Source organism: Schistocerca piceifrons, chromosome 4 (assembly GCF_021461385.2).
Source record: "Schistocerca piceifrons isolate TAMUIC-IGC-003096 chromosome 4, iqSchPice1.1, whole genome shotgun sequence".
NCBI lineage: Eukaryota > Metazoa > Arthropoda > Insecta > Orthoptera > Acrididae > Schistocerca > Schistocerca piceifrons.
The window spans coordinates 634,725,550-634,753,249 of NC_060141.1; the positions used below are offsets into that span (position 1 = coordinate 634,725,550).

General features: G+C 41.1%; 1 protein-coding gene across 2 annotated transcripts in view; it reads left to right on the forward strand.

The window, feature by feature from the left end:
* Positions 1 to 27,700, forward strand: part of LOC124795056 (cell division cycle protein 16 homolog) — a 212,744-nt gene that overhangs the window by 87,649 nt on the left and 97,395 nt on the right. For both annotated transcript variants that reach the window (XM_047258852.1, XM_047258853.1), the window contains exon 6: positions 16,043 to 16,122. In XM_047258852.1, coding sequence (XP_047114808.1) covers positions 16,043 to 16,122 — 80 coding nt within the window. The remainder of the gene's footprint in view (positions 1 to 16,042; positions 16,123 to 27,700) is intronic.

The window sequence follows — 27,700 nt, forward strand, 5'->3', positions numbered from 1 at the left end:
TGCTAAATGCACAAATAACGTTCAGTTTAGGGCTATCATGAACATGTTGCAAAGTTTGATGTGGATTTTTCACTACCCCAGATCCTACAGTTGTTTCTATTAACCTTGCCACGTAAGTGAGAAGTCAACTTGTCAGAAAAGATGATTTTATCCAAGAAATGTTCATCCTCATGTAATCGATTTAACATTTCCGCACAGAAGTTCTTGCTAGCAGTTTTATCAGTGTCTTTTATTGTACATTTATCAATCTGTACTGTTTCAAATGCAAAGGATCCCTCAATGCATGCCATACAGCAGTGTGTGGGATTTGCAGTTCACAAGATGCACGCCGGGTCGATTTCATAGGGCTGTTGCCTAAACATTGCCTCACTCACTCAATGACATCAACAGATGTGCTTGGATGACCTGATGATTTCCCATGTCTTGCCGAGTGCCCTTTTTCTACAAAACATTTATTCCAACATTTATTCCAATCATAAATTGTAGGCGTGGTAGGAGGATGTTTAGCACACTTCATATGGAAATAATGCTGAACTGTTGCCGCCAACTTCTTTTCTTCAAACCAAAACACACAGCTAACATGGTCAGGTCCAGTGAAGGCAGCCATCTTTAATGCAACTGGCGCTAGCGATCCTTACGGTGCAAATCAGCACTAGCAAACTACATGAGATAAAACTTGTTGTATTTCCTTACAAATTGACACTACAATCACCTCTGTAGGTGCTATGAATTAATTTATATGAATTTTCAAAGCTGTAAAGTCCTTTCTGAAATACCCTGTATATTTCATGAATAGCAAGGGACCTAGCACACTTCCTTATGTATACCCACAGTTACCTTTACATCTGTTGATGACTCTTCATCCATCGTAACCTACTCCGCCCTCCCTATCTGATTGCCTAGATCCACGGTTTTTGGTGTGTCGTGAGAAATGTGAGATGATCTATGTTTTCAAAATTCATGCTGGTTGGCATGGAGGAAGTTGTTATGTTCAAGGTATCTCGTAATGTTGAGCTCACAATATGTCTTAAGATTTTACAACAAATGAATGTCAAGGATACTGGATGGTAGCTCAGTGGATTATTTCTGCTACCCTTCTTTTATAAAGGAGTAACCTGTGTTTCCTTCTAGCTGCTGGGCATGTTTTATTGTTTGGGGGATCTACAATAGATTATATTTAACAGAGGGGCTAACACAGTTGCAAATTGAGTGTAGAATTTGAGAGGGATTCCATCAAGCCCTTGGACGTGCTTTAATTTCAACGATTTCAGTTGTTTCTCAATGTCACTGATGTTAGTTTATATTTTACTCATCTTTACAGGTGTATAAAAATTAAATTCTGGCAATACTTCTGGTTTTTCCTGTGTAAGGAATATTTGAAATGAGAGTTACAGATTTATTTTTTGCTTTGCTATGCACGATTTCAGCTCCTGTCCTGTTCACGAGCGTCTGGACACTATCTTTGGTGCCACTAACACACTTATGCCAACCTTAAATAGCCCATCTAGAGGAAACCTTCCTAGCCTCCCAAAAGACCAAGCCCCTCTTCTGATTCAGATTCATTGATGATATCGTCATGATGTGGATCTAGGGCCAAGACATCCTATCTTCACTCCTTCACAACCTCAACACCCTCTCTCCCATCTGCTTCACGTGGTCCTCCTCAACCCAGTGTGCCACCTTCCTAGACATTGACTTCCTCTTCTGTGATGGCTTCATCCGCACCTCTACCTCTGTCCACATTAAACCCACCAATCGCCAAGAGTACATACTTGCCCTTTTTTTTTGAAAGCTGTCATCCCTTTCGCACCAAAAAATCCCTCCCACGTAGCCTGGCTACATGGGGATGGCATATCTGCGGTGCTGAGCGTCTCACCAAGGCCTTCACAGACAGGCACTGTCCCCCAGACCTAGCCCACAAACAGATCTGCCATGCCATTTCAGCTCACAACCCCGATCTCCCCACCACCCCGAAAAACCAGCCACAAGGGAGTGTCCCTTTTGTTACTCAGTACCACCCTGGACTGGAACAACTGAACCACATCCTTTGCCATGGCTTTAGTTACCTATAATCGTGTCCTGAAATGATTGACATCTTACCTGAGATACTTCCTACCCCTCCTAAAGTGGTGCTCCATTGCCCAACCAACCTCCACAACATCCTAGTCCATCCCTATGCCACTCCCAGTCTCAACCCCATGCCACAAGGATCGTATCCCTGTTGAAGACCCAGGAGCAAAACCTGCCCAATCCACCCACCCAGCACTTCCTGTTCCAGTCTTGCCACAGTTTTAGCCTATCCCATCAGGGGGTGGGGCCACCTGTAAAAGCAGCCATGTCATTTACCAGCCCCGCTGCAATCATTTGCACAGCTTTTTATATTAGTATGACTACCAACCAACTGTTCACCAGGAAGAATGGTGACCGCCAAACTGTTGCCAAGAGCAAAGTAGACCACCCTGTGACACAATATGTTGCTGAACATAACACACTTGATTTCAATGGCTGCTTCACCAACTGAGCCATCTGGATCCTCCTCTCCACCATCAGCTTTTTTGAACTACACAGATGGAAGTTATCCTTAAAACATGTTCTCCACTCCTGTAATTATCCTGGCCTCAACCTATGGCAACATACTGTCTCCACACACTCCACCCAACAATCTCCACCCCCTCTGTCCTATCATGTCATCCCCATTCTCTCCCCCACCCAGTTTATTTGCAGCTCTCTGCCAATGCACCCGCCTGTCTTTCCCAACTCCTCTCCTTTTTTTGTTCCTTTTCCCCACTTCCCTGCACCACAACCTCCTGATGCTGCATCTGTTGGCAGTCTAGTCCCTACACACTCCACCAGACATTGTTCGTCTCTCTCTCCACCTGTACGCTATTATCCCTTTCCCCTCCAGATTGCTACTTGCATCCCACTTGATGTTGTATTCTGGCCCGAGATGCTGGAGTTGGCAGTCATGTTTGCATGAGGTGTGCTTGCTTGTGTAAGCGTGTGAATGTTGTGTGTGTGTGTGTGTGTGTCTCTTTACTGACGAAAGCTGTGGCCGAAAGTTAGATGTGAATGTCTTCTAGTATTGTTTATCTGCAACTTGACGTGCCTTCTTTATGGTAAGTAGCCATCTATCTTTTCCTACATTTAATGTAGTTGTATAGATAAAAAGTGTACTCATCAAGTGGCAGCAGGAGAGAACGTATAAAAGTTATGCAAATGTGAAACCTTTCACAGCCAATGGTTGCTTCTTGTGGCAGAAAGGTTGAAGGAGAAGGAAAAGAAATGATGGAAAAGAGCTGGTGCATTTTAGGAAGTGGGGAGAGTTAAGGAAAAGTCACCCGTATCACCAAGTCACGGGAGACTGACGTTTTACCAGGAGTTCTGGGTAACTTTTCTGTAACTCTCCCCATTTTCTAAACCTCTCCAGTTCTTGTCATCCATCCCTCTTCCGTCCCTTTCAGTTATTCCGCCAGAAGAAGGAGCCACTGTCTGCAAAAATTGCACATTTCCATAACTTTTATGTGTGTTTTCTCCAGCCACCACTTGGTGAGTAGATTTTTTTAAATGTATTCTGTTATGTTATATTTTCAAAATTTGGTCATTTAAATAATATTTAGACATGTATCTTTTTAGGGGGCTGTTAAGAAGTCTCTTAAAAATCTTCTACTCAAGTTTCAGTAATTTTTATAAGTGCTTCCGACACTAACAAGCAGGGTACAAAGAGTGTAAAAAGTATATGTTCAACATTTTAGAGTGCTTAACGTAGATAAAAAAGAATCCTTCTTCATCAGACAGAAATGTCACAGGCGCACTGCTGCCCCCATGTAGTAGTCCACAAATATTTCGGCACAAGTGATGTTCAGAGAAGGTGTTAAACTGCGATGTGATAAACATTGTTTTAAAGATGCTGCTGAAAATGACATCTATAATTTACATTAATGCACAACTAGCATCTGCAGGCTAACGATTGTCTATCACGCTCAAAACAACCGTTTGTTTTATGAATAATGACTTCAGCCAAACATGCAACCAGTTGGATAAAATCTTCTCAGTTTTCAAGCTGCATCAATTACAATAAAATTCTCAAGCTTTTGATGGCTAGCTTGAGAATTTCATTGCAATTGACGTGGCTTGAAAACCGAGAAGATTTTATCCAGTTATGTCATTGCGAAAGACTGAGGACATGTGCAGCCAGTTCTTCTGGAGTGTTTGTTGGTGTGTTGTACACCAAACGCTTCATCCTCCCCCCTCCCCCTACACACACACACACACACACACACACACACACACACACACACACACACACACACACACACACACACACAATCCATAACAACTCAACATATCTCTAAAATAAGCGGGGAAGACGAAAGGAAGTGGGTTTTAAAGGAGAGGGTAAGGAGTCATTCCAATCCCGGGAGCGGAAAGACTTACCTTAGGGGGAAAAAAGGACAGGTATACACTCGCACACACGCACATATCCATCCACACATACAGACACCTGTATGTGTGGATGGATATGTGCGTGTGTGCGAGTGTATACCTGTCCTTTTTTCCCCCTAAGGTAAGTCTTTCCGCTCCCGGGATTGGAATGACTCCTTACCCTCTCCTTTAAAACCCACTTCCTTTCGTCTTCCCCTCTCCTTCCCTCTTTCCTGATGAGGCAACAATTTGTTGCGAAAGCTTGAATTTTGTGTGTATGTTTGTGTTTGTTTGTGTGTCTATCGACCTGCCAGCGTTTTTGTTCGGTAAGTCACCTCATCTTTGTATTTATATATAATTTTTCCCACGTGGAATGTTTCCTTCCATTATATTGATATCTCTAAAATAATATACATGACACGGCAGTTCGAACACTGTCTCTGAACATCACTAACGTCAAAACTTTCATGGATCCTAGTGGGGCAGCTATGCGCTGGTGACATTTTTCTCATATATATAAAAAGTGTTTCTTTTTATCCCCCCCTCCCAAACACTCTAAAATTTGGCATACATATTCTTGCAGTGTGGTGATTTTTCTGGAAAACCTGGAATTCTCAGTGTATTTTTAAAAAAGCAGGGAATCCTCAGGGGAATTTGTATATTCTCATGGAATTCTGTGTCTTTAATTTATCAGTGAGCTTTATACATTACAAATTTTTGTAATACTTAATATTTCAAAGTGTGTTAATTATTTGGATAGTAGCAGTTACTCTTTTGCTGCACTTGCATATCAGTAGTTTTTTTTTTATGATGAATGATAGTTTGTTATGATGAATGACAGCAATTAAGTCAGTAATTTGTAAATATCTGGTTATTTAATGGCATAGATGTGTGTGTGTGTGTGTGTGTGTGTGTGTGTGTGTGTGTGTGTGTGTGTCTTCAATCATCTCAGAAGCTGTAGGAGATGCATGACACTCAGTGTCTGAAATGCAATTGGCTTATGACTGTTCTAATGTGTCTCTAGCTCTTAAGGTTGCATGATGTTCTGCATCTAAGTTTTGGTGGATCTGACATTTTTCTGAGGTTTGTTGGGTTTGAGTGATTTTTGCAGCTCAAGCTCTCTTAGAACCATGCACTAAGTCAGACTTAAGTTTGCGAGCATTTCATAGAATAAGTAATATTAATAATTGTTACTCAGGGCTTCGCCGATGTAATAGTTTTAAATACGGCTCCCAGGCTTAACGTTGGGTTTTATTACTGAACCTCCACAATATTTTGCTTTAAGCACCATTCAGTTTCGGCAGGTGGTGTATCATTTTTTTTTTTTTTTTTGAACATCTGAGAAACAATGCTCATGTGTAAACATTGGATTCCCACAGTCGTGGACTAATCTGCAAACACTCTGACTCACTGACTTATGTGCAGGTATTATCTTCATCGTTATTTCAATGTCTTAGGAGTAGTTTTCCCCCCTTAAACTAACCTATGTTCTTCATTGGGGGCTTACCTCCATACTGAATTTCATCAAAATCGGTTCTGCAGTGTTGTTATAATAACATAACAGAGTTACTTTCTCATTCATAATGTTAGTATCTATTATTGGTTAGTTTATCTTAACTGTGAGCAAAGGCATTGTGATGTGAGTCCCCCAACATTTCCAAATTTGAATAGCCACCCTGTATTGTCACTTCGCAACCACACTCAGTTCCAGATCTCAAAGCTGGGTCTTTATTGAAATACAACACTTAGCACTGAAAGCAAGTTTTCTTATGAACAGCAACATACAACCAGAACAGAACTGGTCTCCTGGATGGTCCATGTAATTATTTCTACAAACATAAATTTTTCCAGAATGCTGATATTTATGCGAGCATTCAATATTCCACAATATACAAACCTAAGGTATTTCAAGAAATTCTAAACATGTAATTGTTGGTGGTTAGATTTGAACTGCAGCTTGCAGCATGCCAGCAAGTGGCACTAACTACACATTATACACTGTAGCTTGTGCAGTCATTCCTCTCCTGGAGAAACAGTGTCCCCTTTTACAGAAATCTCATTGGAGCTGAGTACAGCACCCTAGATCTAGGACATGTCAGTGGTCACTGGGCTATTATTTCAGATGAACTGACCAATTGCGTGTTCACAAAGGCCCTAACAGTAGCAGCTTCTAGTGATTGGACAAGTACACAGCCTACAATAATTCTGGCTCAATTATATGGCCAGTTGTGCCCTGCTATTATTTGGCCCAAATAACATCTAAACATAGAAGTGGCTTATCATATTAGTTAAGGAAATATTAGAATGATTAAGCATAGGTTTATCAACACACATTTTAAATCAAACCGATAAATAAAAAATGAAATGAGGCACTGGATCCTGAAGGATAATGATGTAGCCTATGGCACAGATTTAAATTCAACTCATAAATTTATTATGAGTAAAAGAATAAAGTCTGGGCATGAAAAGGTGTCCATAAAATTCTAAATTGGTTTACTGCAATTATTTAACTGAGTCAAATAATGGAACAGTACGAAGCAAAAGAGCAATGTACAAAAGTTTCAAGCACTAATGTCACACTTTATAACACACAAATCATAGTTCTAATATTTACAATGTTCACAGAAGTTTCTCAAAATTCACTAAAGGATTAAGATATTTTAATGATTGCTATTAGTTCTTCTCTTCACCCGTGAAACACAATACTCTTCCACATGGGCACACAGAAATCTTGTTAAGTCCCAAATACAGCTGAAGTAAGCAGCTTTATCATATATTGCTCAATGATCACCCTTCTAGCCAACTTACTGACCAAGACCACCTGGACACAAGAACATTATGCTCACTTACTCCAGAACTCGGTCACATGATTAACCACAGCAATCAGGACTGCTTATTTCCCTGGGTCACGTTATCAAAATAATGCACTTTTATATTAGTTTGTATACATTATACATATTTAATACACATATTCATAAATCTATGTGTCATATTGTCCCATCTCTAAATATCTACATTTTCTTCTGAGAGGAAGTTGCAGAACCTGCAGTGGCTGTCACCAAAAGATGGTTGTCTCACCTTCTTACGGTATTGCCAATTAGTGATAAAAACTTCCAGTGAGAAAGTTGTTAAGAGAATTATAAAGTTAACTTTGGTAACATCTGAGAAATCGTTATTATTTCTTATAATCTATGAACACAATTACCTGAGTAGTACTTGTATGATGCCACCAGGATTTTGGTTCCAACAGCTCACCTTAATAGGACCAAGATTTTTCCTTACCTCTTGAAAACTTTTTGTTTTCAGCTGTCAAAGACCCTCTTGTCACTGCACCTCTCACCCTAAATGCCAATAAGCTCTATACAAAAATAACTGTAGTAATTTCAGGCCACTGTTTTAGTTAAGTCAAGCAAAATGTAATTGTTCTTATGGTTTTGTGAAACCCATTGTTTGCCAAAATATACTACAACATGATTGTCGTCAGCACGCAGTAAGTGCATTGGGCACAAAAGCTTTGATCTTATTGCTGGAGTGTCACTGCATTCCATTAAAAATTTTAATCTGTCGTTACACTTTCCGAATTGAAAACCAAGTGAGAGGAGAAGACTAAGAATGGAGATCTCTGAGCCAGAATAATTAACTTTTTCATGGAAATCACCCTGTATTTTTCTAGCTGTCAAATACTCTTCTCTGCCATAGTAACCAAATACTGTTCCATGCAGTAACTTTTTGTTAAAATGGTCAAGTTCCATAGCTTTCCATTATTGTTTACATGCCTTTCATGGAGATTAACAACCTGCTCACTTCTGGAGATTCTGCTGATGTTACTGCACTGTTAATAAGAAATTCAATCGATCGGAAACATTACAAGCCTTTACTGTTAGTTAAGAGCTTGCACAAAATTTATGTTATTCTTGGGTTTTTTATTGTTGGCCAGATCAGTAAAAAGAAGCTTCAGTATGTTCAGTATGACAATTTTTGTTTGCTTTTGCCTGCCTTGCCCCTAGTCATTCACACTGACCAGTGTAGGCCCTTGGTCCTGCAAAACCGGAGTCAATGATCTTTCTACAAAAGACTGAAACCACATGTGAACATACAATATTGCATGGGAACACTGAACATATTGCTGGCACTGAACACCTTGGCTGTTGCAGTGTGTATGTGGCAGCGAAGCTGTGAAGTGGACAAATCACAGTGCTTTGTGCTTGATGATGTCATGCTGCGTGTGTGACGTTGACCTTCTATTTTAGCGATGGCCACTGAAGTCAAGTACATGTCTGTATTCTATCCGCCATTGCGACACTACATGACCCGTAGCACATTTCTTAATTCTCACAAAATTTAACAAATTCTATTTATATAAATTATTACATCATAGTTCCTGCCGCAGTGTTAACATGATGAAGCTAACTGTGATTGTGGATGTGGAGAATTCTTCGATTTTGCACAGTTGAATTGAATAATATAAATAATTTGTTTGACAATTTAGATTTGTGCATAATGTGCATCCATGCTTTCTCATTATGTAGCTGCAGTCATGACCTATCCGTTCTAGCATCATACATACTAGAGACCTATCTACAAATGGGTATTACTTTGATATAAATAAATAAACATTAATTATTTCTAAACAAAATGTCATAGAAATAAGGTGTGGATGACATCTTTGCACTTTTGACTTCTTCAAGAATGGTCACAGTCCTAAACTTTATGTAAAAAGTTCTTCAAGCAACGAAGGCTGTGATACAAACCAAAATAGTGCTTTAGTAAGCTTTCCAATAGTTTCACTATCTGCATGTGCATAAAATCTGCACCATGTTTCCCGGGCTATATCTCCTTGGTCAGTGCTTGGTGTTATGGCTCTCTCGGTCATTCTCCTGTGTGTCCATGGTCAGTATACAAGCCAGCTGCTTTGCACCTTCAGTCTCAATGTTGATGTGTTTCAAGTAGTCATCCTCAATATTGTTTGGTTGCAGTGGAAGCAACGTATCCATTGCCGTTTCAGCCGTGTGACTATGCAGCAGAAGGAATGGTGTGAAGCCTGTAGTCTCTAACTTCACTGTGTTGTATGCAAATGCCACAAATGGGGAGTATTGTATGTCTGTTCGACATCAAACTACATTGAGAGCAAATCTACCAGCATCTAATTAAAACATTTTGTGAGGCCATTTGTCTGTGGCTGATAGGCAATTTTAATACTGTAGGTGATATAGCAACTTGTAATTACCTGATACTGGGATAAACTGTAAAATTTTTTCCACAATCAGAGGGGGTGCTACATGCTTAGAAATTATATCTTCTACATGGAACCTTGCAATTTCTGGAGCTTTGACAGTTGGCACAGCTTTGGTGACAGGGTAGTGGTTGAAGTAGTCAGTGCAAACTATTATCGATAGATACCCGTGTGTCGACTTCAGGAGCCTCCTCAAGAGGTCGATGCCAATTTGGTGGAACGGCACTGACAGGTGGGACTGGTACCAGGTACCTCGGAGATAACTGCGGCATGATATTCCATTCTTAGCATTTCTAACGAATTGATAGAGACTTGGTCAGTAATAGCTGTGACCAATTATGTATAGATTCTTCACGAATCCAAGGTGACCAGTTGTTGAAGTGTCATGAAAACACTTCAGCATACTGTATGTAGATAAGCTAGGAGGGTAGGCAGCCATAGTTCCTCCTATACAATGCTCCATTTATTAATTGTAATTCTCCTTTTGTTGGTTCCTGTCCTTCAGGGTTTCTGTGCCTTTCAGCAATAATGGATCTCTCATCTGTTCAGCAGCAGTGTCACGTAATGCAGTAAAAAAAGCACTCTGTCTTCAGGCCACAAGTGGCCCATCGGGACCATCCGACCGCCGTATCATCCTCAGCTGAGGATGCGGATAGGAGGGGCGTGTGGTCAGCACACTGCTTTCCCGGTCGTTATGATGGTTTTCTTTGAGCGGAGCCACTACTATTCGGTCGAGGCGTAATGCAGTGATAACTGATATTTCATTTACACCACTGTTTTCTGCCAAAGGGTTCCTTGCAAGGTAGTCAGCATCCTTCTGTTTGTGTCCACTTTTGTATACTACTGTGACATCTTACTACTGAAGCTTCAAAGCCTATCTCACCAGTGACGTGGTGAATCCTTTGGGCCAGTCAGCCAGCATTGAAAATGGTGATCCATCATAACGTGAATGATTTACCAATAGCCAAACAATTGTAAGGCACTCTTTCTCAGTTGTAAAGTAGTTCATCTTGGACTTGGAGAGTGCTCTGGCAGCATAAGCTATCACCTTTTCAGCACGATCCTGAGTTTGCACTAGAACTGTACCTATTTGGTGTCAGTGTGAAGTTTGTCTCAGCATTCTCGTCATACAGTGCTAGGAATGGAGAAGGTGATTGCACCTTGTTAGTGACAATGAAGGGTCTTTCTTACGTCTAATTCCAGGAAAATTTTGGGCCTCCCTGCAGTAATTCTTGCAAGGAACATGCCTTGGTACGGAAGTCCTTTGTAAATAGCCAGTAGAATGAGCACATTCCGAGAAAACTCATATCATGAATGTGCCAAGAGATGGAAAATCTATGGATGCTGTTTTTTTCTCTGAGTCATAACAGACTCCATTGTCATTCACTAGACGCCCCGAGATTTTTATTTCTTGATCGATGAAGAGGCACTTCTTCAAATTCAGCCAGAAGTGCACAGTCCAAACACATTTCATATCAGTTGTTAGACGACTTAGATGTTCTTCAGATGTCTTCAGAAACACAACATTGTCATCCAGATAGCAAAAATGCATCGTCCATTTAAGGTGTCAAAGCAGGCTGTCCATCATACATTCTAAGGTAGCTGGAGAAGAAACACCGTCCAAACAGCATAACATTAAACTCATTTCAGCATGATCGTGAGTTTGCACTAGAACTGTACCTATCCGGTGTCAGTGTGAAGTTTGTTTCAGCATTCTCGTCATACAATGCTAGGACAACCTCATCAACTTTTATTTGCTAGTAGCCTGTTGCGTGCCTGTAGTTGAGAAGTATTTTGCTCCTTTCAATCAGCTTTGCATTCCAGTAATGCATGACAGTGTACAGACATCATTCTTTGTGATTTTATTCAGTTGTCGGTAGTCGATGCAAAAATGCTATTTGCTGTCCTCCTCCCCCCCCCCCCCCCCCCCCCCCCCAAAGGCAATGAAAGAAAATGTGTGACTCTGAAGATTCAATGAGGTCATCTTGCAGCATCTTCTCTACTTCCTTTCATATTATACAGCTCTCATCTGGTGACACTCTGTAGGAGTGCTGGCTAATGGTGTATGATCCTCAGTGTTGATACAGTGTTTTGCCATGGGCCACTTTGTCTGTGTTGTCTCTTCTGTGGATTTGAAGCATCTAAAATTGATGCAGAATGACCATCACTCACCAAGGCCAGGTCTTGTTGGTAGTTTGATAGTATCTTCCTATCCAGAGTTGTCTTTAGTGGTAGCGGAGTATGATTCTTCATCAGTGACACTAAGCTGCCCTTTTCGGATTGGTTCAGCCATCATGATAATCAGAATCCAAAATTCTTCTTGATCACCTGCAATGCTTGTGATCATCCTGTCATGTAGATTTTTCTTGTGAGCCTGATTATCTTATTGCAAACTTCACAGTTTAACTGAGAATCTTGATTTATGACTGGAAGTTGTCTCGTTGAAGATGGTGAGATAACAATATCTTCAATTATAAACACTTGCCCAGAGCGTGTACTATACTTGTTCGTGGGGACTGGACGTATTTCCCATTTGTGACCTTCAGCACACACACTTTCATATCACAGAAAATAAAATTCTGTAGCTGACAATGATAAGCATTCAACGTTACAGAAAAGGAAGCCCCTGAATTGACTATTGCCTGAACAGGTTGGTTGTCAGTGACATAAGTGTGATTACCTGACATCTTTATGACTGTCATCCATGGAGGATTTGCATCAGTGGCGGCCTTACCTCCGTAGATGGTTGCCTTACTTAGTTTTCCTGACGTTGGTGGCTATGTGAACAGCTGGTTTTTCTGTAAGACGATGGGGAATGGCCACTGCACATTGGTGAGTGAGCTTGTCCAGGGTGCATGACAATGATATCATGTCACAGGGCTTCAGTCCTTCGCGAGTGGTATATTCTGGACAATTCAACGGTATGATTTGGCAACCCAGGCCACCCAACATGAATCCCACTGAACATTTACGGGACATAATCAATAAGTTAGTTCTTGCATAACATCATTTACCAGTAACACTTTTGCAATTATGGATGGTTATAGAGTCAGCATGGGTCAATATTTCTGCAGGGGACTTACGGTGACATAGTAAGCCCATGCCATGTCGAGTTGCTGCACTATGCCGAGCAAAAAGAGACCCAACACTATATTAGGAGGTATCCCATGACTTTTGTCTTCTCCCTGTTCCTGGCTCTACAGCCGTTGACGGGCCTTGGCCTGCTCTAAGATATCATTCCGTTCACCCCTGTCCAGTGTCTTGCATCTCTATCGTTTGAAACCAATAATTTTTAAAGCTTCTTGTATGTCATCCAAATATCAACGTCTTTGCCTCCCCCTGCTTCGTTGTCTCACTGGATTTGCAGCATTGCTGTTTTTGTTGGTTCTCATGTTCCATATGAAAATCACAGCCAACCTATTTCAGGTGGTTTATTTTAATGAATGTTATGATTTCAAGATCTTTACATACTTTGTAAAGTTCAAAATTATGTCATCCGTGCTATGCTCCATCTTCATTAGCCACCCCATAGATTTTGCGTAATATCTTTTGTTCGAAACATTGTATTATTTTTTCACACTGTTTTGTCAGTGTCCAGGTTCCTGGACCATATTTTCGTATGGGATGTATTAAATTTTTATACAGTTGACGCTTCGTTCTTAAGGGCAGATTTCTGAACTTAAGTTCTGGGGGCAACACATAATAGCATTTAGTAGAGAGATGGATTTGCCTCTTTATTTCCATACCAATATCATTCTGTGATATTGCCAGTGTTCCCAGATAGACAAATTCATGAGCCTGCACAATTCTATTGTATATTGTGCCTGTTGTGTTGATTTGGGCTGTCCTTACTACCTTCTCTAGTGCTGTGTTAAAATGCACACATGAGAGTGCATCCCCTTGCATGAATCCACAGTTAGTTTCAAAACTTGATGTTAAATTTCCTTGTAGCCATACTTTACATACTACTTTCCCCATAGTCAAAGTAATGAGGTGTGTTAAATGTTATGGTATGCCCAGTTCTTTCATGGCTTCAGTAAGTTTGTTTATTTTTGTGATGACATATGCTGCTTTAAAATCAACAAATATATGATGTGTTTTGTATTGTGTTCCCTTGTTTTTTCCAAACCTCAGGGTGGATATTTGGTCAATAATTGATTTGCCTCATGTCTCCCAATTGCTTTCTCTGTAAAAGGTTTTACACTGGTACAAAGCAGGGAGGAGAATATTTTATATGGGATGTTCAAGAATGTAATTCCTCTGTAGTTTGTACATTCCAGAATGTCCTCTTTCTTAGATGTATCACATATTATGCCAATATTCCAATCATCTGGGATGACATTTTGCATCCATATATCTGAGCAGGGTGTGCATGCATCTGACTAGATGTTCTACACCACGCCTGATAAACTCAGCTGACAGGTTGTCATTGCCAGGTGACATATTGTAGCTAGCTTCTTTATTAATAGATGAAACTCTCACATCAAGGGCTTCCCATTTTCCTCTTCTTCCACTTCTTGGTTTCACTTAGTTCCCATGCTTCAGCATTCTCTGCTCATAATAATTCCTTAAAGTTCTCTGCCCAACGATGTAACACAAATTCCTGTAATGCTTTAAGTTCACCATTTTTTCCTCTACTTCGTGTTGTTTTTCGTTGAAATTCCTTTCTGAGGTTATTGACCTTTTTGTAGAATATCCTGCTTTTGTTAGTGTTCTTCAGTGTTCTGCAACCATATTTTGAAAAGGCTTCTCATCTTTGCTTTCAGAAAACATTTTTCAGTACTTCTTTTTCCTCTATAGTCATCCACTAGCACTCTTGTTCTTCTGAACATATCGTTACATGTTTTCTTTTTTGTTCTTGTTGCTTCCACACACTCTTCATCATACCATTCATTCCTTCTGGTCTGTTGTTCCAAACCAATCACTTCCTCTGCAGCAGCAGCCTGTTTTTCATTTTTGGTTTTATTCCATTGGTGATTTATGTTGAGTATAATTCTGTAGGATTCCTGTTAATCTATTTTCCAAATTAATAGCTAGGTGTTCAGCCTACTGTGGGTCCCTAAGTTCGGAGGTATTTTACTTATTTGGCCTTTCTCCTTTAACTTTTATGTACAGTTGAAATTCTTCCTCTAATTTTTGGTGTGAGGAGGTAATGATCAGTCTAGTACATCAGAGCCATGCCTGGTATCTGGTAATATATGAACAATTTGGTTCCTAGCATTGTTACCTGGTGACACTCAGGTCATTTTATTATATTCTTATGCTGGAACCATTTGCCAGAAACTGTCATGTTAACTGATGCTGCAAAATTTATCAAGAGGTGTCCATCGTCATTTCTCTCTTTATGAATGCTATATTTACCAGTCGTAGGGGAGAAGACCCACTCCTGCCCTACCTTAGCATTCATATCTCCTATCACCATTTTATATCATTTTTTGGACACTGTCAATATGCTTGTTCCAGTTCCTTGAAGAAGATCTCCTCCTCTTCAGCTGTCTTCTCCTTAGTAGAGGCATGTGCATTTAGAAGACTTTAGTTAAAGAATTTCCCCTTTATTCATATATATGGACTTACTGCTTTAAATCCTGTTACTAGTTGTTCAGTGCTTTGATAGACTATAAATCCCACACCAAATATGTGTTCACTATTGTGGCCGCTATGTTACACAGAACACTGCTGTTTCTGGAAGGTACCCTGTCCAGTCCACCTTATCTCTTGCAAGGCAATGGTATCCACCTTCAATGTTTTCATTATTCCAATCAGACTTCCAAGGGCTGCAATTCTACGTAATGCCTGAGGGTCCATCTAATTCTATTTCCTGGAGCTTTAGTAATAAGATTTTTTTCTTGATATGGGTTATCAGCCCATAGCTATTCTTCGGAAGACCATTTCTCCTGCTCTTGTGTGCCTTGACCCTGTTCTCCAGCGTGGTTGATTACTCAATTTTCCTCAGGGCTGCTCAGGTTCCCAGGGTTCAAAAACTTGGAAGGGAGAGACGGAATTGAGTGTGAGAGGCTAAATGACCTTCACTTGCTTAAATTCATATTTTCACATCACTATCCCATCTGAACCCCAAGACTTTAGTCACCTCAATGTATTCTAACAGCCATTTGAAGCTGGAACTAATACTACTTCTTCAAGTCACTTCTAATTACAGTACACAAAGTATATTCTGTTCCATTCTGATCTTCCAGTCAGTGAGAATTTCTTGTGGTGCTGGGTGTTGAATCTGTATTCTTCATGTAGAAGCACACACTTGTTGCTCACCACTCACTGACTGCATTTTTTTCTCTTAAATTTTACAGCTAGTGTTGTTTCACTTGTGTAGATGTAGCATAAATTTTGAACTTTACTAATGGCAGATATCTTGTTTGTTTGTTTTTGTAGGGTGCTTAAGAAGGACTCCTATCACAGTGGGTGCTTTCCTGTACATATTGCGTGCCTTGTCGATCTCAAGATGTCAAACAGTAAGTGCGTTCCTCTTCTCAGAAAGTGTGTTAAGGAAGCATAGCTGCCTCTTTTTTTCTTTTTTTTTTTTCTTCAATAATGTTTGCAAAAAATAATCTGTGAGTATATAAAAAGACTTGTTTATGGCTTTAGTTTTTAACAATAATGCAATGCAGCTGCCATGTAGTTGCTGTTGAAAAATTTTCACATAAGTAAATACTTCATGCAACACACTCAGAAAACAAGTAGGAGCAGTGTATGATTATATCTATGCAGAAAAAAAAAATCAAATTATTTTCCACCCCCTGGTATTTACACCAGATAATGGCACAGGGCAGGTAAAATAAAACTGGCTAGTGAAATGTTTTTTGTCACTTTGGGAGAACAATCTAAACACTAAAGACTACATTATACACATGCATGTAATGTGTTTGACCATGCCCATTATTGGTAAGCAGGAAATGCTTCTGAATACCACATACATTCCCAGGCCCTGACTGAGATTGATGTGATTCATTAGAAACCCTTTTCTTGAAGTCTGGGAGGAAAGCATAGGTTCTCAATGGTGCCATCCCAGTCCTACTCTCATACATCTACCCTCCTGTTTCACAGATGTAAGCAAAATACACCTACATTTTTCTTTAGGACATTAATTACAACATTGAAGTGTCCGTCAGGATTGCATGTGTTGTAACAAGAACAAACATGATTTATGGAATATGGTACTTGATAAAGCCAACATACGATACAGTGAAGTACAGGTTGCTTGTAGCACTGAACACATTGAATGGACAACTGTAATACAGTTACAGAATAAGCCAAGCGCTCGTTTGTGGTCACCTAAATAATACTGCTTCTTTGTCGGCTCAACAGAGTGCATCCAAGGCAGACCGCTGATAACCACGCAGTTGAGCGCCCCACAAACCCAACATCCAAGGTAGACCCAGGTGGCCTCTATGAGTGGGCTTGTGAATTGTATGGATGCATGATCTCTGAAATAGAACTTATCATGAGTGAAGGTACATCATTCCTCCCTTCTAGTTGGTGGAAAAACGACATGAATACATAAAAAAACTGGCTGCTGCACCACCATGTAGCCGACAGGTACCACTGATTAGGGGCGGAAGTGATGATGGAGCGGTTTGGCACACCATCCCCTCTCTCGTGAGAGGCTGAAGGGCAGTACCAGGGATGGCATCTCCACAGCAACCTCCTCATCAAGGTCAGGGGTCAGTAAACGAGACATCAGAGGGCATGTCAAAAACAATGGCTGCACAGGACCCAGCAACAGAGGCGGCAGCAGCATTAGGTGCAGTGGGGCTGCACCAGAGACGGCAGGTGAGGAATGGGTCAGAGGCAGCAATCTCCGCTGCAGCACAAACCAGATCGTCTGTGACACAGGAACAGGCATTGGGGTGGGAGGCGGTGGCCCTTTCGGAACAGACCCCGATGTGTGTGGCCGCAGCTGGTCAAAGGGACGGGACATCCGTCCATCAAGAATGCAGATGATGCACAGGCGCCAGACCGAGTGATGCTCGATAACAGCAGGAACCCAGCCTGCGGCCAAAACCATGAGCCGAGACAGGCGCATGCGGCCAGAACCGTTATGTAGCCGACGACATTGGCGGACACGGCATTGGATGCTGCAGGTGAAGGAAGTTCCTTGGTTGGGGTCCATGTAGCAGCTCCACTGGGCACTTGTCCACCACTGGAGTGAAATGGTATGAACTTAAAAAACGGTGTAAAGCAGATTCAGTGGACCTGCCAGATATGTACTTCTGCAACTAAGTTTTAAATGTCCAAACCATGCAGTGGGCCTCACTGTTAGATTGATGATGAAATGGAGGAGTTATGAGAGGGCGAACCTCACTAGCCTTACAAAAGAATGAAAATTTTTGGGAAACAAACTGGTGGCTGTTATTGTTAACTATGGTATAAGGAAGTCCCTCTATTGCAAAAATCTTAGACAGGGCTGAAATAGTATCGGCCATGGACGTGGATGGACCTGAGACCTCTGGTTCACAATATGTAGAGCACCACCCTTGGTGCAAACCAACAGGCAGAGCGCTGTAGTTGCGTGATCTTCATTTAGTTACAGTCACTGACAGATGCAGCTATTGCTTCCTCCCCAACAAATTTAAGAAGCTACACAGTGATTGACTAATTGCCAGGTATTTTGTTTGTGTCCACCTCAAATGACTCTGGTATGTTCCTATGCTCCTCACAACCCTTCAATACCATTAATTAAGGTGTTGGGCTGATAAGATGCTAGAAAATGTGATTGCTCTTCCCACTGTATTCCATCTCAGGCACTGGATTCTCTGCATATGCAACACTTCTCTCCAATGGGTAAAAATGTATAGATCTCTCTCTCTCTCTCTCTCTCTCTCTCTCTCTCTCTCTCTCTCTCTCTCTCTCAATCATTGTATCTTCTGCACAAAGTTCAATCAGTTCCTGCCATGGTTAGAAATCTGCTTCCTGAAAGAAATATACTACCTGATCAAAGGTGTTCAGACACCTCTATGCAATGCGGAATTGACCATGTGCCAGTATAAAAGGAGGAGTGAATTTTGTGTTGTCAGTAGGGAAGTGGTTACATCAGAATTGGACAATGAGGAGAGCTTAAGGACTAGTCATTGGATATCACCTAAGTGACAGATCTGTCAGGGACATTTCAGCTCTCCAAAAGCTGGCCAAGTCGAATATTGGTGGTGTGACTGTGCAGTGGAAACACGAAGGAACAACCACAGCTAAACCAAAACCAGACCTACCTCATGCACCGATGGCCGGTGATTGTTGTGCATTGCAAAGGGTGGTCGTAAAAACTTCACACGAAATCAGCAGAAGGAATATTTCGTGAGTTCAAGAGTGGTGCCAGTGGTTCAGCTTGCACAATGGCTGTGTGTAGAGAGTTAGAAAGAGTGGGGTACAGTGTTCATAGGCCACACATTTCTGTAATCAGTGCTAAGTGACACATTAGGTGACGCAAAGAGTGATGCCTCTGGACAGTGGATATCTGGAATGATTCCTCGTGCTATACCCTATTATGAGTTGGCTCATTTTTTTCCTTTCTTGCATGATAATTTCTTCATTTGTAGGCTTTTGTGCCTCAGTCAGTAACAACAAAACCCTTACAGGTTCACTCTGTTCTCTGTCTGTCTGTCTGTGTGTTCGACTGTTAATACCACTTTTTCTCAGGAACAAGCAGAAATATCAAGGCAGAATTTGTATGTATCACATTAAGGTCTGTGGTCCCTTGGGGATGTAAAAAGTTTAAGCTTCTAAGTCAATGCAGTCAAAATATATGGCCATTTATGTCACATACTTTGATAGAAGCAAATTCATTCATCAAGAACCATGAAATTTGACAAGAAGTAAGGTTTTGTAGTACATATAAAGGAAAAACTCAGGAAATATTTAATTTGTAATTATATCCCACGGAATTATTTTTCTTTTTCATGTCCACATGTCTGTTAGCCGTGTAACCCATGATTCAAGTTGCAGCAGACTGGGCCCAAAATCCAAACACAATTGCCCAGTCTTCGAGCCATTTCGTGTTTCAGCAAATAGGTCTGATGTTGTACCAAATGGTTCAAATGGCTCTGAGCACTATGGGACTCAACATGATGTTGTACCAATCACATATGACTTACAGAATGTGAGTACGTGTGTCAGACCCAACTGATATATAATTTTGTGGAATTTTGAGTAAGTAATTACAACCTCGAATTTTGAGTAAGTAATTACAACCTCATGTAATAATCATGTCAGAAATACCACAGAAGATTTATTATGAATGAATACAGTGTAGTATAAATCAGTACCATTTATCTCCAATTTCTGAATACATTGACAGTTCACAATACTAGCACATTTACAAAAACCAACAACACAAATCAGTAATCTTCAAGGCTGTGATATCACTCGAAACATATGATGCATGTAATGGAATTTTGCCTCTCGTGCACTCCCGAGTTTACAGTCTTGATGACTTTGATTATGAAGCTGTCGGTCAACATTTCGTGTGTTGTCTGTCTGGTAAATCTCCATATGATACCTGCCCTCATCGTTTATAATGTGATTTTGGTATATTTTTCAGTAATGATTTGGCTATTTCAGTCCTATGATCACTGTAACTCTATTTGTTGCACAAAATGTACATATTGAAAAGATGAGTATCAAACAGAAAACAAAATTTTTTTTGATGTCCTTTTACTATTGTCTCATGTTTGGGAAGCTTGCTAGTATTTGGTTTTGTTGATAAATTCCAATCATTCCCTTGTTGTACTCCATAACACAACTTGATATCGAAGTATATTGGCCAGCTGCTGTGGCCGAGCGGTTCTAGGCGCTTCAGTCCGGAACCGTGCTGCTGCTACAGTCACAGGTTCGAACCCGTCCTCGGGCATGGATGTGTGTGATGTCCTTAGGTTAGTAAGGTTTAAGTAGTTCTAAGTCTAGGGGTCTGATGACCTCAGATGTTAAGTCACATAGTGCTTAGAGCCATTTGAACCATTTGAAGTATATGGGATCCTCGTGTAATCATTTCTACTGTTCTGTGTTTTGTCATCGTAAAATGAACATCTCGTTTATCTTTCCATTTAACTACGAGTATTTGTTTGCAGCTCCTCATTCTTTATTGTGTCCTCTTTAATTTTACTTTACAGAAATCTTTTACCAGTCTTCTGGCTGGTTTGATGCTGCCCACTACAAAGTCCTCTCCTGTGCCAACCTCTCATCTCAAGAGTAGCACTTGCAGTCCAGATCCTCAGTTATTTGCTGGATGTATTCCAGTCTCTGTTTTCCTCTACTGTTTTTACCCTCTACAGCTCCTTCTAGCACTATGGAAGTTATTCTGTGATGTCTTAACAGATGTCCTACCATCCTGTCCCTCATTTTTGTCAGTGTTTTCCATATATTACTTTTGTGGCCGATTCTCTGTTGAACCTCCTCATTCCTTACCTTATCATTCCACCTAATTTTCAACATTGTTGTGTAGCACCACATTTCAAATGCTTCCACTCTCTTCTTTTCCAGTTTTCCCACAGTCCATGTTTCACTGCCATACAGTGTCTAATGCTGTGCGACAATAAGAAGCGGTGTGACTTTGGATTGCAAGCAAAATCCACACCTCTCTCACATCAGTTGACTTACTTGATGTGCACAGCCGATCTTCTTCTCTGGATAGCCGGCTGTGTCGCTCCAAAACCACCTCCTCCGAAGAATAATGCTGGCTACGGGCATTTATCAGACTCTCTCTCTCTCTCTCTCTCTCTCTCTCTCTCTCTCTCTCTCTCTCTCTCTCCCCTCTTGAAATAAGTGGATACTCTCACATAAATATTCGAATGTTTGCAAGTCAATCGATTTGTCTAGCATTAGATTTGATTAAATTCATTTTTTACTGTAGTTTTTGTAACCACATAATTATGAACATGTCTTACTTCTAGCAAGTCCAACACATGAAGTACAATTAAATGTCTATAATCAATTGTTCATTTTTCTTTAACAACAATCACAGACACTAAAGCAGCAAGGAATACTACCTGATTACTACTTGCTCTTCCAATATGGCTTCCGTGGCGCGGGTGGCTAACACTTGTCGATGCCGTTCGACCGTCGCGTCTACCTTGTGCTCGTGACTCTTTTCCAGCCTGCACACACAAACATGTGTCACGCAGTATGTACGTTCTCTCACACTTATTTTTAAAATATTGTGTGTTCCGAGACAGTAGGAGGACAAGTGGTTCTGGAATTTATGCGGAAATTCTTGAAGAACTGCAAGTGCTGTACTCCAGACCTACATTCTCAGAAATTTCTTCCTCAAACTAAGGCTTATGTTTGATACTAGTAGACTTCTCTTGACCAAGAATACCGTTTTTGCCATGTCATCCTTGCTCTGACTGTCATGGGTTACTTTGCTGCCACCTATTTTGTGATCACCAGTCCTGACTTTAAGTTTCTCGCCGATCTCATTTCTGCTACTTCTCATTAGTTTCATCTTTCTTTGATTCACTCTCAGTCCATATCCTGTACTCATTTGGCTGCTGATTAGATTCAGCCAGTCCTGTAATTCTTCTTCACTTTCACTGAGGATTGAATAGTAGGGATGAAGACTATAGTGTCTTAAGACACTAAAAATCTGATCACTTCATTCCTGGTTTTCCACTCTTATTATTCCCTCTTGGCTCTTAGACTTATATATCTTTCCCTATTGATTACCACTATCTTTCTCAGAATTCTTGCACCATTTGATATTGTTGGCATTTATTCCGAGTCGACAAATCCTATGAACGTGTCTTGATTTTTCTTTAGTCTTGCTTCCGTTATTGACCACAATGTCAGAATTGCCTCTCTGGTGCCTTTATCTTTCCTAAAGCCTAACTGATTACCTTGTAACACATCTTCAATTTTCTTTTCCATTCTTCTGTATATAACTCTTGTCAACAACTAGGATGCATGAGTTATTAATCTGATTTTGCGATAATTCTCACAATTGTTGAGTCTTGCTGTCCTTGGAATTGTGTGGATGACGTTTTTCCAAAAGTTAGATGGTATATCGCCAGACTCATACTTTCTATACACTAATGTGAATAGTCATTTTGTTGCTTCTTCCGCCAAGAATTGTAGAAATTCTGATGGAATGTTATCTAGCCCTTCAGTCTTATTCGATTTTAAGTCCCTCAAAGCTCTTTTAAATTCTGATTCTAATCTGGATCCCCTATCTCTTCTATATTGGCTGCTGTTTCTTGTTCTAGCATGCCATTAGGCATGTCTTCCCCCTCATAGAGGCCATCATTGCACTCTTTCCACATACCTCCTCTCTCATCTACATCTATCAGTGGAATTCTCATTGTGCTTCTAATGTTTCCATCCTTGCACTTGATTTCACTGAAGTTTGTTTTGACTTACGCAGTGGAGAAAAATTGTGTCACGAAATTTTAACCCTGGATAGCTGGTGGCAGTAGGATCCAAAATTACTGATGTTGTGTAGGTTGACAACGCACAATTTTTAAACTATGGAAACTTGGTGCCATATGCTTTGATTGGCTGCGGGATTACCCTGTTGCTGAATTCTCTGGACAATGCATGACCGCGAATGCTTTGCGTGCTGGAGATCGCAATGCATCCACGGCGGCCTGCACGCTTGATCGTAGCGTACCAGCCACCCACTCTGGTGGCCTGGGGGCAAATCTGCTGGGGTACCGACACATCCATTATAGTTTCATGATAAGACATACCACTAACAAACCTGTCAACAGCTGTCAGTTTGTGTACAGAAAATCTTTTACAAATTGTGGCGGCCCTGAGAAGGGCTTTTTTTGTAGCTAGGACATTGTTTATTGAAAGCAGGTGCTCGAACTGGCGACCCTCTGACGTGACACAAGCTTGGTAACGTTGAACAGTGTTTTGCTGAAACTCTTTCAAATATTCCTGGCATTGGCTTAATGTGATTGGCAGCATGTTGAATGCGATCCATTAATTCCTCTTTGTTTCTGGGTGGTTGGCGTCCAGGTGGGTGAATTAGAACCTTGAAGAATCCACACAGGAAAAAGTCTGGTGGTGTGAGGTCTGGCGGTTGCGGGAGCCATGTCCTACAAGCACCTGTGCCAATTACCTGGCCATCGAAGAGTTAATTTAAATATTCGCGTACAGCATGATTGTTATGTACGGGTGCCCCATCATGCTGCAACCAAATGCGTAGCCGTATGTCCAGGGGAACATCTTCCAGCAGGCTGGGTAGAGTTTCTTGCAAAAAGTGGAGGTAATTTGTGCCGGTAAGTTGAGAAGGTAGACGGACAGGTCCAATCATGCCTGCCCAAATGTTGAGTGAAAATCGTTACTGGTGTCAGTGGACGTACGTGGTGTGAGGATTTCACATTGCCCAGAAATGAACGTTTCGAGTGTTGTAAAGGCCATCCCAATGGAAGGTAAACAACACAATAGCAGGGAAGTCGAGATCTCGTACAACATGTTGCAGAAGAAACCACCGACAAAACCGTAGCCTGTGTTCATAGTCCGTCACAGGATTTATAGCTCTTGGACAGGGTGGAAACTATATGGATGCTGGCCATCATCCCTCAAAACCTCCCAGACTAATCGATGAGTGACTCCCATGTCATGTCCAACCGCTTGAGTACTTGTTGTAGGTGCTTCCTCAAAGCACTCGAGAACAGTCTCTTTAAATGCAGCACCCCGTCGTTTTCTTTGAAGATGAAGATGACGAGATTGTCATTCATGCAGTGAAAACATGGCTGTGCCTACAAGACAGGAGCTTTTACCACCAGGGAACACATGCTCTTCCACAATGTTGGCATACGGCCATACAATGTGATGGAGACCATGTAGAAAAATAAGACATGGGCAAGGCATGTTGATATATATTGTCACCGAATTCTGACTCTTAACAATAAATATGTTTTGAGAGAAAAAAAAGTGATGCATTACTTATTGAACGACCCTTGTATTTTAAAGTCATAGCAATAACCGGAATTAGCCTCACATAATTTGTAAAATTTAATATTGAACTGTGCCTTTTTTGATGGATTGAATTAGTTGTAAGATATGTATACCTTAAATTTCATGTGTGATTCATGGTTAGGAGTGTCTTATTTCATTGTACACTGTTGCTTAAATTTTTGGTTCATATACTGGGTCACAGATCTGTTTTGCACAAATTGTTTTTATTTTTGTCTTTATTGGCAACAAGATCATTATTTGTAAAGTTCAAACATCTTGTAATTTGCAGATGTATTTTAGCACACATTATTTCTCTAAATATGGGCGTTTCTACAAGAGCGCTCTTCAACTTATTCTGTGGAATCTCAGTTTGTTCACTTGTGACAGTACAAAATGTCTTTTAATTTAATTACAATCCACAGAAAACAATTTGTTGTCAGTTCCAGGTATTCTGTTTAGAATGGATGTGTTTGTCCTGTGTACCGCTTAGTCTCTGTTACAATATTCTCTCAGAACATGTTATCCAATATGATATTAAATATATCTAATTCTCTATTATTTACTCCTACCTGATGTAAGGTTGCCTCTTTTATGCCTTGAGTCATTGTATAGTTCCAGATTTTTGGACTATTTTGTATTTTTTTCCAAGTCAGGGGCTCTGTTAGTTGATCTTTGTAAGCAATATCATCTTCAACAATTAATTGCTTGGATTATTGTCATACAGGAGCTATGATGTCACTACTGTCATTCTCGGTAGCAGAAGTATCAACATAACACTCATTGTTCTCGCCACAACATTTATGTTTTGAAAATATTTTGTGGGGATATGTCCCTAATATTTAAGAAAATATATTTGGGTGTGCGAACATGACCAAGAATAACATTTAACTGAGTGTGAGGCAAAGAGGTAATAAGAATCTGTGCTGTGTGTGGTGGGCACATTGTAAGTGTGACCATTATACCACAGGCCAGATCCATGGTGTTTACATTTCACCTTGCTGATGTACCACAGACTGGGCACATACAATTTACATTTCACCCGACTGATATACCACAGGCTGGGCCCATGAAGTTTACATTTCATGTGACCAGCGTACCATGGGCCAGGCTCGTGATAATCACACTTGGCCCGAATACCGGACCACGTGTTAGCTTGTAATTATATCACATCTTTTTTTCTGTCTGTCTGTGCAAATTACAATTTTAAATTAAAACATTCCCAAGAGTCCTGGAGTTCCCAGGACTGATATCTTGCCAGTATTGGTATTGATAACAGTCAAAAATCGTTGACATTTTTGATTTCCTAGATCGATGAACTATCTATGTACCTAATTACGTTTGTACAGAACCCTCAGAGTACAAGTTCTTCTCACACTTGGCCAGTTTTTGCTATGGACCTTACTTTTTGATTAAAATTAGGGAAACATTCCACGTAGGAAATATATATCTAAAAACAAAGATGATGTGACTTACCAAATGAAAGTGCTGGCAGGTCGACAGTCACACAAACATCCACAAACATACACACAAAATTCAAGCTTTCGCAACAAACTGTTGACTCATCAGGAAAGAGGGAAGGAGAGGGAAAGACGAAAGGATGTGGGTTTTAAGGGAGAGGGTAAGGAGTCATTCCAATCCCGGGAGCGGAAAGACTTACCTTAGGGGGAAAAAAGGACAGGTATACACTCGCGCACACACACACACACACACACACACACACACACACACACACACACACACACACACACACACACACACACACATATCCATCCACACATATACAGACACAAGCAGACATATTTAAAGACAAAGAGTTTGGGCAGAGATGTCAGTCGAGGCAGAAGTGCAGAGGCAAAGATGTTGTTGAATGACAGGTGAGGTATGAGTGGCGGCAACTTGAAATTAGCGGAGATTGAGGTCTGGTGGATAACGGGAAGAGAGGATATATTGAAGAGCAAGTTCCCATCTCCGGAGTTCGGATAGGTTGGTGTTAGTGGGAAGTATCCAGATAACCCGGACGGTGTAACACTGTGCCAAGATGTGCTGGCCGTGCACCAAGGCATGTTTAGCCACAGGGTGATCCTCATTACCAACAAACACTGTCTCATACGAATGGACAATTTGTTGCTGGTCATTCCCACATAGAATGCGTCACAGTGTAGGCAGGTCAGTTGGTAAATCAAGTGGGTGCTTTCACACGTGGCTCTGCCTTTGATCGTGTACACCTTCCGGGTTACAGGACTGGAGTAGGTGGTGGTGGGAGGGTGCATGGGACAGGTTTTACACCGGGGGCGGTTACAAGGGTAGGAGCCAGAGGGTAGGGAAGGTGGTTTGGGGATTTCATAGGGATGAACTAAGAGGTTACGAAGGTTAGGTGGACGGCGGAAAGACACTCTTGGTGGAGTGGGGAGGATTTCATGAAGGATGGATCTCATTTCAGGGCAGGATTTGAGGAAGTCGTATCCCTGCTGGAGAGCCACATTCAGAATCTGATCCAGTCCCGGAAAGTATCCTGTCACAAGTGGGGCACTTTTGTGGTTCTTCTGTGGGAAGTTCTGGGTTTGAGAGGATGAGGAAGTGGCTCTGGTTATTTGCTTCTGTACTAGGTCGGGAGGGTAGTTGCGGGATGCGAAAGCTGTTGTCAGGTTGTTGGTGTAATGGTTCAGGGATTCCGGACTGGAGCAGATTCGTTTGCCACGAAGACCTAGGCTGTAGGGAAGGGACCGTTTGATGTGGAATGGGTGGCAGCTGTCGTAATGGAGGTACCGTTGCTTGTTGGTGGGTTTGATGTGGACGGACGTGTGAAGCTGGCCATTGGACAGGTGGAGGTCAACATCAAGGAAAGTGGCATGGGATTTGGAGTAGGACCAGGTGAATCTGATGGAACCAAAGGAGTTGAGGTTGGAGAGGAAATTCTGGAGTTCTTCTTCACTGTGAGTCCAGATCATGAAGATGTCATCAATAAATCTGTACCAAACTTTGGGTTGGCAGGCCTGGGTAACCAAGAAGGCTTCCTCTAAGCGACCCATGAAAAGGTTGGCGTACGAAGGGGGCATCCTGGTACCCATGGCTGTTCCCTTTAATTGTTGGTATGTCTGGCCTTCAAAAGTGAAGAAGTTGTGGGTCAGGATGAAGCTGGCT